Source organism: Erpetoichthys calabaricus, chromosome 17 (genome assembly GCF_900747795.2).
Source record: "Erpetoichthys calabaricus chromosome 17, fErpCal1.3, whole genome shotgun sequence".
NCBI lineage: Eukaryota > Metazoa > Chordata > Cladistia > Polypteriformes > Polypteridae > Erpetoichthys > Erpetoichthys calabaricus.
In genome coordinates this window covers 31,386,562-31,399,365 of record NC_041410.2, presented here as the reverse complement: position 1 = coordinate 31,399,365, position 12,804 = coordinate 31,386,562, and the positions used below count along the sequence as shown (strand labels likewise).

Here is a 12,804-nt window from a genome sequence, read left to right as displayed (position 1 = left end):
AATTCAGTATCTCGGAAAATTAGAATATCAATTAAGACCAATGCAAAAAAAGGATTTTTAGAAATGTTGGCCAACTGAAAGGTATGAACATGAAAAGTATGAGCATGTACAGCACTCAATATTTAGTTGGGGCTCCTTTGGCCTGGATTACTGCAGCAATGCGGCGTGGCATGGAGTCGATCAGTCTGTGGCACTGCTCAGGTGTTATGAGAGCCCATGTTGCTCTGATAGTGGCCTTCAGCTCTTCTGAATTGTTGGGTATGGTGTATTACATCTTCCTCTTCACAATACCCCATAAATTTTCTATGGGGTAAGGTCAGGCGAGTTTGCTGGCCAATCAAGAACAGGGATTCTATGGTCCTTAAACCAGGTACTGGTAGCTTTGGCACTGTGTGCAGGTGTCAGGTCCTGTTGAAAAATGAAATCTGCATCTCCATAAAGTTCGTCAGCAGCAGGAAGCATGAAGTGCTCTAAAACTTCCTGGTAGACGGCTGCGTTGACCTTGGACCTCAGAAAACACAATGAACCAACACCAGCAGATGACATGGCACCCCAAACCATCACTGACTGTGGAAACTTTACACTGGACCTCACACAACGTGTATTCTGTGCCTCTCCTCTCTTCCTCCAGACTCAGGGACCTTGATTTCCAAAGGAAATGCAAAATTTACTTTCATCAGAAAGCAGCAGTCCAGTCCTTTTTGTCTTTAGCTCAGGCGAGACGCTTCTGATGCTGTCTCTTGTTCAAGAGTGGCTTGACACAAGGAATGCGACAGCTGAAACCCATGTCTTGCATACGTCTGTGCGTGGTGGTTCTTGAAGCACTGACTCCAGCTGTAGTCCACTCTTTGTGAATCTCCCCCACATTTTTGAATGGGTTTTGTTTCACAATCCTCTCCAGGGTGCGGTTATCCCTATTGCTTGTACACTTTTTTCTACCACATCTTGTCCTTCCCTTCACCTCTCAATGTGCTTGGACACAGAGCTCTGTGAACAGCCAGCCTCTTTAGCAATGACCTTTTGTGTCTTGCCCTCCGTGTGCAAGGTGTCAGTGGTTGTCTTTTTGACAACTGTCAAGTCAGCAGTCTTCCCCATGATTGTGTAGCCTACAGAACTAGACTGAGAGACCATTTAAAGGCTTTTGCAGGTGTTTTGAGTTAATTAGCTGATTAGAGTGTGGCACCAGGTGTCTTCAATATTGAACCTTTTCACAATATTCTAATTTTCCGAGATACTGAATTTGGGACTTTCATTAGTTGTCAGTTATAATCATCAACATTAAAAGAAATAAACATTTGAAATACATCAGTCTGTGTGTAATGAATGAATCTAATATACAAGTTTCAGTTTTTGAATGGAATAACTGAAATAAATCAACTTTGTCATGATATTCTAATTTTATGACCAGCACCTGTAGAAGCGTGAGGTGGCTAGTTGGAAAAAATGAAGGAAAGAGAAAAGAAAGAGACGGAGGTTGCAGGGAAGAAGGTGGCAGGAATCAGGGAGCGGATAGCCGGTGCGAGAGCGAGAGAGAGCAGGCTCGATGGAGCAAAGGCAGGCAGCTGGGAGGTGAGCCCCTGCAGAGGAGTGTTTGGCCGACACTTGGTGGGGCTGAAGAAAGCAGTTGCTCCAGCTGAGCGATCATGGAGCTGGAGTGACCGGTATTGAAGACGACTGACCGTTGAAAGGCAGCGGCAGTCATGGAGGCTTTGGGCTGGTTTAGCCCCAGCGTGAACACCCTGGCCACTGGGGAAAGAACCCAAGTCTTGGTCCGGTGTTGGGTTCAGGGCTCCCGGAAGGACGATAGGAGTGTGGAGTGAGCCTGCATCGTCACAGGGAGTTCCTGAGTTTTAAATGCATAAGAGAGGGGGTTTATTCATCTTCTATCTGAATTACATTTTGATAGTGTTTCTAGCAGGCTGGTGCCTATTTAATGAAGTAGTGGGAGATAAGTTACTATCATACACATCTGACTGATTCACATACTTTAAGTTACCATACCTGCAAAACACAGTCTGGGTAAAGACTTTCCATTTCTTGTAAAGTTTAATTCATACTCCAGTGCCAAATTATTGAGGAACAATAGTAGTAGTTTCCTCTTTCAAGATCCTCTCTATCTATAATATCTCTATTCCCCTTCCCCTGGAGTTCATCATCAGCTCTTCGCCAACAAAGAGAGAAGTAAAGAGGTTGTCTTGGTAAGTTAATATTATACTATTATCTATCTGATAGGTGTACTTCTTTAAAGGAGATGAAATCTGATTATTAATTTGAACTGATTGTCAGTGTGCCCTTCAGTTTATTCTGTTCTCACTCAGGCATGGCAGCCCAGTGAATAAGAATTTGGACACCAAAAGGCTACAGGGTTGGTCCTCATGCTGCTACGTTCAGCACATCATGCCACTTGCCCACAGTCAGATTTTAAAATCTAAAATGTAGTGTATTGCTAAAATAAATGCTTGTTGAAAGGAACTACATGAAATACTCTTTTTAATTGTTATATTTGGTCTTAATTGACTTACAATGATAAACTGTGCTTCAATACAATGTAACTAAAAATACACTGCTAGCAGCTTCAAATCATTTACATGCTACGTTTAAAGCTGCTGTAGAATTATTTTTACACAAAGCACAGTGTTTCAGACTTGATGCAGATACTTCTGCTGTCTGGTAGAGCTATTTTAAACACACTTTTTCACAATTCATTTTACACCTAATTTTTAAGTCACTTTGTCTCTCGGATCCCTTAATTCAGTTCTTGCAGTCTACAAAGTAATTTTTAAATGCCGTATTTGTTCATTATTATTATTATGTGTCCAGCTGTTCCTTTGTTCAATTATCTTTTTATAATATAAAACATAACATCTCAAACCATTTAATCCAATTCCCAGTCATGGGGGCTTGAGCCAATTCCTACAGCATTAGGCATAAGACAAGAAGTTGCCCTGCACATGGCACTGTGAAGTATTCACATTCACACAGAGGTCAGTTTGGAGTCACTGATTCTCTTAATATGCCTGTCTTTGGGGATGTCAGAGGAAATCCAGTACTCTGATGAAATATTACACTAACACTGAGGGAACATGTAAAGCTCACACAGACAAGGACTAGGAGTTGGTGAATATGATTAATCTCCATTATATAGTAGTGTGGCATTGTGGTGTTGTGCCTAAGGCACTGGATGCTAAGTCTCAAGGTTGATGGTCCCTGTCTCTCTTGCAATTCACGCTGTGACCCTGAGCAAGTCATTTAACCCATCTGTACCAAAGTAGCAAAAAATGAATGAGAGCATTTATAATACAGTAAATATTGTAAGATGCCTTAGGTAAAGACACAGATGCATTTCCAGGAATGGTCACCTAGCACCTGTGAATAGTACAAGAATAGTTTTATGTTAAATTTATCCAGTTAAATATGAAAATCTTGTAACAATCAAGAATTATGCAAATTAAATTTCCTAGAGTAGGAATGTGTGTTAGTATTGCTGTGCATTTTACCTCCCACATTCCAAGAAAGATGTTATATCAGTTAGCAACTACACACTGGCACAGATAAGCAAGTGTGTGCCTGAGCATGCCTCATGATGGATTAGCACCTCATCCAGGCTGGATCCTATGTTGTGCCCAATGGTGTCGAGATGGATCCTGATACCCCATTACCCTGAGGTGGATTAAGCAGGTTTGGAAATAGACAGACAGATAAATAGCTAATTCAAGGCTAGGCTGCTTGCTCTGTAGAGTTTGCATTTTCTCCTTTTATTCCTGTTGGTTACCTCCAGGTAGTGCATATTCTAAAGAAAATCATTGGGTTTGCCAGCTCCCAATGTGAGTACAGTTGGACAGTGATTTTATTCATCCTACCATGGTAATAATGTACTGTATATTTATTTAATTTGGAGCCTTGTGCTCTTTTTGGGTGTCTTCCACCTGTCTCCTACCCAAAAGTTCTAGATTAGATTGAAGATGGCTCCAAACTCCATTAGTAAGAGAATAACAACTCCTCTCATGAAGGAAATGTGGATAATACATAGCAAAGATACAAGGATCAGCTCAGGAAATGTGCAAGAGTCTTGGTGGTCATTGCTCAGGGCAGAGTGCAGAAATGACCAGAAATTTATGTCAGGGGACTTTAGTGGCTGCACCATAAGCTGGACTATATTTCTGATTTGAATATATGACTAACACCGTATGGATCATTTGATTCCAGACATTAATATAATTTATGTCTTAGGCTGACAGACCTTCTGGAGGAACACTGAGTTGGAAAAGGAGAAGGACTGAGAATCATTGATTGTGTCACTCTAGAGTTCAGAGGCATTGTTAGGTTATTGGGGAACCAATGCAAGAGGAGCACCTTCATTGAAGATGATATGCTGAGCAGAGTGCCATTTTTTAAATACACTGATGTAATAATTCTCCAGCGTTCTTCACTGACAAGCAGACATGTGGCAAATTATCTATATTTTGTAAAAGTGATCTTGAAGGAATACTGTACTTAGAGTGAAGGGCTGTGATTCTTTTATTTAGTAAATTAACTAAAGGAATACTTTAACTAGAATAATCTTTACAGAAAATATTAATCATACAATTTTAACATGTTGCAGGAAGATGTATTTCTTATCTTTCTGTTCAGAGTCCCCTTTGTAGCAATTTGTCTGGAGTCTAAACAGTCTTTGACAACATACCTGTAATTTTTAACTGAAAATGTAGTATTTATATAGATTAAATTAGCTGCAGATATAAAACAACTGTTTACATCCACAAGAGTTTCATTTCCTATTCTACTGAACAAAGAGTGAAACCTCATATTTCTCAATTAATGTTGTTTTTCCTGTGAAGGGAAACCAAATTACATGTATATACATATATATAAAAATATAAGTATGACAGACTCATCAACTTTACAAATGCTGTATATATACATATATATCACTGACGTGCGGAGCAGCTCATGGCTGGTGAGGCACTGACTCCTTCAGAGTCTTCTTCTTTCGGCCTCTTCCATTAGGGGTTGCCACAGTGGATCATCTTCTTCCATATCTTTCTGTCCTCTGTATATTGTTCTGTTACACCCATCACCTGCATGTCCTCTCTCACCACATCCATAAACCTTCTCTTAGGCCTTCCTCTTTTTCTCTTGCCTGGTAGCTATATCCTTAGAATCCTTCTCCCAATATACTCCGCATCTCTCCTCTGCAAATGTCTAAACCAACGCAATCTCGCCTCTCTGACTTTGTCTCCCAACCATCCAACCTGAGCTGACCCTCTAATGTACTCATTTCTAATCCTGTCCATCCTCGTCACACCCAATGCAAATCTTAACATCTTTAACTCTGCTACCTCCAGCTCTGTCTCCTGCTTTCTGGTCAGTGCCACTGTCTAGAACTCATATAACATAGCTGGTCTCACTACCGTCCTGTAGACCTTCCCTATCAATCTTGCTGATATCCGTCTGTCACAAATCACTCCTGACACTCTTCTCCACCATTTCCACCCTGCCTGCACTCTCTTTTTCACCTCTCTTCCACAATCCCCATTACTCTGTACTGTTGATCCCAAGTATTTAAACTTATCCACCTTCGCCAACTCTACTCCTCATTCCTCTACTATGATGTACAAGAGTGGAGGAAGATACACACAGGTTGATTACATCCTACGTGGAAGAGTCAATCTGAAGGAGACTGAAGACTTCCAAGTGGTGGCAGGGGAAAGTGTAGTTAAGCAGCATAGGATGGTGGTCTGTAGGATGACGCTGGAGATCAAGAAGAGGAAGAGAGTGAGGGCAGAGCCAAGGATCAAATGGTGGAAGTTGAAAAAGGAAGACTGCAAGGTTGAGTTTAGGGAGGAGGTGAGACAGGCACTGGGTGGCAGTGAAGAGTTACCAGACAGCTGGGAAACTACAGCAGATGTAGTAAGGGTGACAGCAAGAAGGATGCTTGGTGTGACATCTGGACAGAGGAAGGAGGAAAAGGAAACCTGGTGGTGGAATGAGGAAATACAGAAAAGTATATATAGGAAGAGGATGGCAAAGAAGAAGTGGAATAGTCAGAGAGATACAGAAAGTAGACAAGAGTACAAGGAGATAAGGCGCAAGGTGAAGAGACAGGTGGTGAAGGCTAAGGAAAAAGCGTATGATGAGTTGTATGAGAGGTTGGACACTAAGGAGGGAGAAAAGGACCTGTACCGATTGGCTAGACAGAGGGACCGAGCAGGGAAAGTTGTGCAGCAGGTTAAGGTAATAAAGGATAAAGATGGAAACATATTCACAAGTGAGGAGAGTGTGTTGAGCAGATGGAAAGAGTATTTTGAGAGGCTTATGAATGAAGAGAATGAGAGAGAGAAGAGGTTGGATGATGTGGAGATAGTGAATCAGGAAGTGCAACGGATTAGCAAGGAGGAAGTAAGGAAAGCTATGAAGAGGATGAAGAATGGAAAAGCCATTGGTCCAGATGACATACCTGTGGAAGCATGGAGGTGTTTAGGAGAGATGGCAGTGGAGTTTTTAACCAGATTGTATAATGGAATCCTGGAAAGTGAGAGGATGCCTGAGGAGTGGAGAAGAAGTGTACTGGTGCAGATACGTAAGAATAAGGGGGATGTGCAGGACTGTAGTAACTACAGGGGAATAAAATTGATGAGCCACAGCATGAAGTTATGGGAAAGAGTAGTGGAAGCTAGGTTAAGAAGTGAGGTGATGATTAGTGAGCAGCAGTATGGTTTCATGCCAAGAAACAGCACCACAGATGCAATGTTTGCTCTGAGGATGTTGATAGAGAAGTTTAGAGAAGGCCAGAAGGAGCTGCATTGCGTCTTTGTGGACCTGGAGAAAGCATATGACAGGATGCCTCGAGAGGAGCTGTGGTATTGTATGAGGAAGTCAGGAGTGGCAGAGAAGTACGTAAGAGTTGTACAGGATATGTACGAGGGAAGTGTGACAGTGGTGAAGTCTGCGGTAGGAATGACGGATGCAGTCAATGTGGAGGTGGGATTACATCAGGGATCGGCTCTGAGCATTTTCTTATTTGCAATGGTGATGGACAGGTTGACAGACGAGATTAGACAGAATTTCCCGTGGACTATGATGTTTGCTGATGACATTTTGATCTGTAGCGATAGTAGGGAGCAGGTTGAGGAGACCCTGGAGAGGTGGAGATATGCTCTAGAGAGGAGATGAATGAAGGTCAGTAGGAACAAGACAGAATATATGTGTGTAAATGAGAGGAGGTCAGTGGAATGGTGAGGATTCAGGGAGTAGAGTTGGCAAAGGTGGATGAGTTTAAATACTTGGGATCAACAGTACAGAGTAATGGGGATTGTGGAAGAGAGGTGAAAAAGAGAGTGCAGGCAGGGTGAAATGGGTGGAGAAGAGTGTTAGGAGTAATTTGTGACAGACGGGTATCAGTAAGAGTGAAAAGGAAGGTCTACTAGACGGTAGTGAGATCAGCTATGTTATATGGGTTGGAGACGGTGGCACTGACCAGAAAGCAGGAGACAGAGCTGGAGGTGGCAGAGTTAAAGATGCTAAGATTCGCAGTGGGTGTGATGAGGATGGATAGGATTAGAAATCAGTACATTGGAGGGTCAGCTCAGGTTGGACGGTTGGGAGACAAAGTCAGAGAGGCAAGGTTGTGTTGGTTTGGACATGTGCAGTGGAGAGATGCTGGGTATATTGGGAGAAGGATGCTAAGGATAGAGCTGCCAGGGAAGAGGAAAAGAGGAAGGCCTAAGCGAAGATTTATGGATGGGGTGAGAGAGGACATGCAGGTGATGGGTGTAACAGAGCAAGATGCAGAGGACAGAAAGATATGGAAGAAAATGATCCGCTGTGGCAACCCCTAATGGGAGCAGCCTAAAGAAGAAGAAGAACATGCTGGGTTTAAGTCCAAGTGGATGTAATAGTGTTTTCATTACAGAGCCACAATTCAGCCAGTTCTCTGGCACTCTTAGTACTGGCCCTAAATCTTACTTTCACAGTGTCCCAGTCAAATGTATGTCCGGTAGAACTTGTGTCCCAAAACCTGACACAGACAGACACTAGACACAAGTCCAGCACAACACATATTTATTTAAGTGGGGGAAATCTCTTCCCAAATCGTTTTCCTCTGCACAGTCCCAGCACACAATACAAAGCACAAGAGTATAAGCACTTTTTTCTCATTTTTTTCTGTCTTTGTCTTCTTCTTCCACTCTTCCTTTGGGAAGCAAAGTACTCCCAGGTGTGGTGTAAATTCAAAGTAGGGCTCTGCAGCTCCCCCTGGTGGCTCCCACAGAACCCAAAAAGGTTGTGCCAAACTTCAACTTCCATGGAGCCATGCAAGGTTCTGAGGTGACACTGCAACCCAGGGGTGCTGCCATCTAGCTCTCCGTGGAAGACAGTGCCCTGTGTACATCAGCTCCCCAGGTCTTTCCATTACGATTGCTTCCCGGCTGGATAGTACCTCAACAATATAAATATAAATATATTAATAAATATATATAAATAAATATAAATATCATAAATATAAATACATATACTGTGTAAATACTAATATATATATATATATATATATATATATATATATATATATATATATATATATATATATATATATATATATATATAACAGCATTTGATAAGTTGAAACTGTCATACTAGTGTAAACAGTTTAATTGAAGTCTTAATTTCTCTTTTCAGATGGTTGGACTATCATAGCACTGCAGGGGAGCGCTGCTTGTTATTACAGAGCTGACACTTTGAAGAATGGCTGCTAAATGTCTGCTCTCTGTACAGCTCTGCTATATGTCAGTGATGCTGGTGACATTAATATCAGCTTACAGCTTCAGAAACTGTATTCGTAATTATCAAGATGACACAAGTTTCAACTGCATCCAGAGGTTTCAGAGATGTGTCAGCGATTTGGTGTCCGATCTTCCTCACAACACAAGGGCACTCAACATTTCCCACAATCTGCTTACAAGACTGCCTCAGAAGGCCTTTCATAAGTTCTCCCAACTGATTAGCCTGCACATTGACTTCAATGCTTTGGAAACTTTGGAGGAATATGCATTTGATGGGCTTTATAGCTTAAAAATGTTAAACTTGTCTTTCAACAAAATTCAGCATTTGAAAAGCAAGATGTTGGCAGGTCTTTCCAACCTTACAGACTTATTTCTTAACAATAACAATCTGGGTGCCATTGAATATGATGCCTTCTTCTTTCTGGGAACATTGAAGTTGCTGAATTTACGATCTAACAAGCTCCAAAATTATTCACAGATTGTTAAATCAGTCTCAACTTTAACTAGTTTACGAATGCTAGATCTCTGTTACAATTTCCTGGCAACTCTGAACCATTCGTGTAGCCTCCCAAAGTCATTAATAATTTTAAAACTGTGTAATAATTCCCTTGTATCTCTGGGTAATAAACAGAGCCCCTTCAGCTTTGTACACATCTTAGACTTATCAAATAACACTGCTCTAAATGAGCAATGTTTTGACAACCTTGACCTAGGAAATGTCAAATATTTACAAATGAAATTTAATCAGATATCGATACTTCGCTTTCTGAACACCAGCAATATCAAGAGAGGCCATGTAGATTATTCTGGCATGGGTCTAAATGACAACTCAAGATTACAGAACCTATGCGAGTATCTGAGACACAGTGAGGTGAGACGGCTAGCACTACAGAGTAATAACATTTCATCACTTCAAACAAACACCTTTGATAACTGCCCAGAGTTCAAAATCATTGATTTTTCACGCAACGTTCTCAAAAACAGTAAATGTCTTAATTTTCTGAAGAGCAAATCCTCAGTGCAATCAGTCACTATTGAACACAACCAACTGAATAGATTGTATTCTTGTTCAAAAGTGAAGTACCATTTTCCACACCTGGTAAACATTAGCTATAGGTATAACCGGATTTTATCCGTTGCCGACAGTGCATTCTCAAATGCACCAAATCTTCTGTCACTGAAACTGAACATCAACAATATTGCCTTTCTCAACAAAGGGGCCTTTAAAAACCTAACAAAGCTCAAACTACTGCGTTTGGATAACAATCTTATAACTGATCTGTTCTCCAGCAGTTTCGGAAACCTCAGTAACCTTCAAATTCTCAACTTAAGGAATAACAGGATTTCAGTGATCTTTGACTTGACCTTCCAAAGCCTTGAAAACTTAGAAATTCTGGATTTAGGAGGAAATAAAATCACTCATGTTACAAAAAAGGCTTTCTCAGGTCTTTTAAAATTAATTAATCTTTATCTGGACAGGAATAACATCAAGCTTTTGACTAATGAAATGTTTCACCAAATACAGAACACATTGCTAACTTTAGATCTTCAAAGCAATCAAATTCGCTACATCAGTAAGGAAAGCTCTTTGTCACCCTTCAAAAATCTTACAAAACTCCGCGATCTCAAACTAAGTGAGCAGAGGCCATACGGAATCACCATAATACCTCATTCATACTTCAAGGGGCTACGGTCTCTGAAATCTCTCTTCCTGTCAGGGAACAGGATCATGAAGCTACCAACAGATGCCTTTGATGACCTGGTTAATCTGGAATTTCTCAGTCTGGATAACTCTTGTGATGGCATCAGTAAAATATATGATGGCATTTTCAGGCATCTGAAGAAGCTCAGAGTCCTCAACATGGAGAACATGGGAATTCAGTCATTGACTGAAGAAGTGTTTGGAAACCTAACAAATCTACATTCGCTACTATTAAGTAGGAACCCTTTGCAAATTATGAATGTTACTATAATTCAAAATTTAACTTCCCTCAGGTATCTAGATCTTCGTAAATGCCCCATAAGCTGTACTTGCGACAATACACCTTTCAAAAACTGGTCAGATAATGCCAGTGAAGTCCAGATTGTATATTTCTATGATCTAATGTGCTCGGACCAATCCAATCACTTTTACAAATTTGATAATAGTGTTTGCTACCTAGACATTGGTAAATATCTCTTTTTGTCAATTAGTCCCCTCCTGATTTTGCTAATGGTGTCACCTATTGTTTATCTCAAAATGTACTGGAAAATCAAATATACTTACTACATATTTCGCTCTTGGTTCAATGATCACTGGAGAAGAATGGAGGATAAGACTCCATATAAATATGATGCTTTTATTTCTTACAACTCTAAAGATGAAGACTGGGTGCTACAGCAGCTCTTGCCAAATCTAGAAATGGAAGGAACCTCTTTTTTTAAATTATGCCTGCATCACAGGGATTTTGAATTGGGAAGGAACATTGTGGACAATATTGTGGACAGCATCTACAACAGCAGGAAGACAATCTGTGTGGTTAGTCGGCAATACCTCCGCAGCGAGTGGTGCTCTCTTGAGATACAAATGGCTAGTTATCGTCTCTTTCATGAGATGAAGGATGTGCTGATCTTGATATTCCTAGAAAAGATTCCTAATCGAGAGCTGTCTACTTATCACCGAATAAGGAGGGTTATGCTAAAGAAAACATATATTGATTGGCCTGAGACCACAGAAGAACAGGAGTTTTTCTGGACTAAGTTAAAAGAAGCATTAAGGATATCTAGTCTTATGGGATGTGATACTTCAGAATGTGAAGAAAAGAAATGTCTAATCAGTTCACAGTAATCTTCTGATTCCTTTAGGGTAGATCTACAAATGCTGTACTGGACAGAACTTCCCAGACATGATTGTATATTAAATATGTGTATTTGACTGTATATATGATAATGATGGACTGGACAAGTATGATCATTTGAAACATGACTATTAATTATGTAAAGGTAAAAATATTTTTTCAAGTCTAAATTTTTCATTAAAGAGGTGTGGTTTATATATGTTCCATAAAATTCTTCTGAGGTGGTATCTGGAAAATTGGGGTTAATATTATGGTAAATTTAAGATATGGACTATTTTACTTCACCCACAGCAAGCTGGTTTTATTCACAGTTTTATTACTTTTCTTTTTATCTGACACTGAAAATCAATTCCTTTCTCCAAAGAACCTCTATATGACTAAATGAATTGAACTGTAGTTTGATGCACTTGTATGCCTTATTCCCTTAACGTGCTCATTACAGCAACAATGTTTCTGATCAAATCTAAATATGAAAAAAACTTGATCATTCCAGAATCAGAGCCTATTCCAGAATCATTGTGAACAAGATGGATATAACAGTGTATTGAACATATTGTTTTAAATCCCCCTCATGCCACCAAAACAGCTTTGACTCTTCAAGGCATGGAATCCATAAGGCCCCTGAAGGTGTCCTGTGCTATCTGGCACCAAGATGTTAGCAGATTAGTAGACCAAATTGTGAGGTGGAACCTCCATGGACTAGACTTGTTTTTTCACCACATCCCACAGATACTCAGTCAGATTGAGATCTGGGGAATTTGGAGGCCAACTCAACACATTGAACTCCTTGTAACATTCAAACCATTCCTGAACAATCTGTGCAGTGTAGCTGGGTGTATTATCCTGCTGAAAGAGATCACTGCCATTGGGGGATACCATTCCATGAAGGGGTGTATGTAGTGTGCAACAATTTTTAGGTAGTTGGTATGTCAAAACAGCCACATGAGCTCCAGGACCCAAGGTTTCCCAGCAGAACATTGTCCAGAGCATCACACTGTTTCCACCAGCTTGCCTTCTTCACACAGTGAATCCTGCTGCCATCTCTGCACCAGGTAAACAACACACATGCACCCAGCCATCCACATGATCTAAAAGAAAATGTGATTCCTCAGACCAGGCCACCTTGAAGCTGCGATGCAGTGTGTTCTGACATCTTTCTCTCATTAAGTTTTTTAGCAATTTGTGCTGCA

At 40.6% G+C, this 12,804-nt stretch overlaps 1 protein-coding gene across 1 annotated transcript; it reads left to right on the top strand.

The window, feature by feature from the left end:
• Positions 1-2,147: 2,147 nt before the first annotated feature.
• tlr21 (toll-like receptor 21) lies at positions 2,148-11,791 on the top strand. Its single transcript, XM_028823439.2, has 2 exons — positions 2,148-2,198; positions 8,674-11,791. Exon 2 carries the CDS (start codon positions 8,740-8,742, stop codon positions 11,602-11,604), a length of 2,865 nt encoding a protein of 954 aa, XP_028679272.2. The 5' UTR covers positions 2,148-2,198; positions 8,674-8,739; the 3' UTR covers positions 11,605-11,791.
• The last annotated feature ends 1,013 nt before the right edge of the window (positions 11,792-12,804 follow it).

Coding starts and splice junctions, on each gene's coding strand:
- tlr21 (XM_028823439.2), top strand. CDS start 8,740: ATGGCTGCTAAATGTCTGCTCTCTGTACAGCTCTGCTATATGTCAGTG.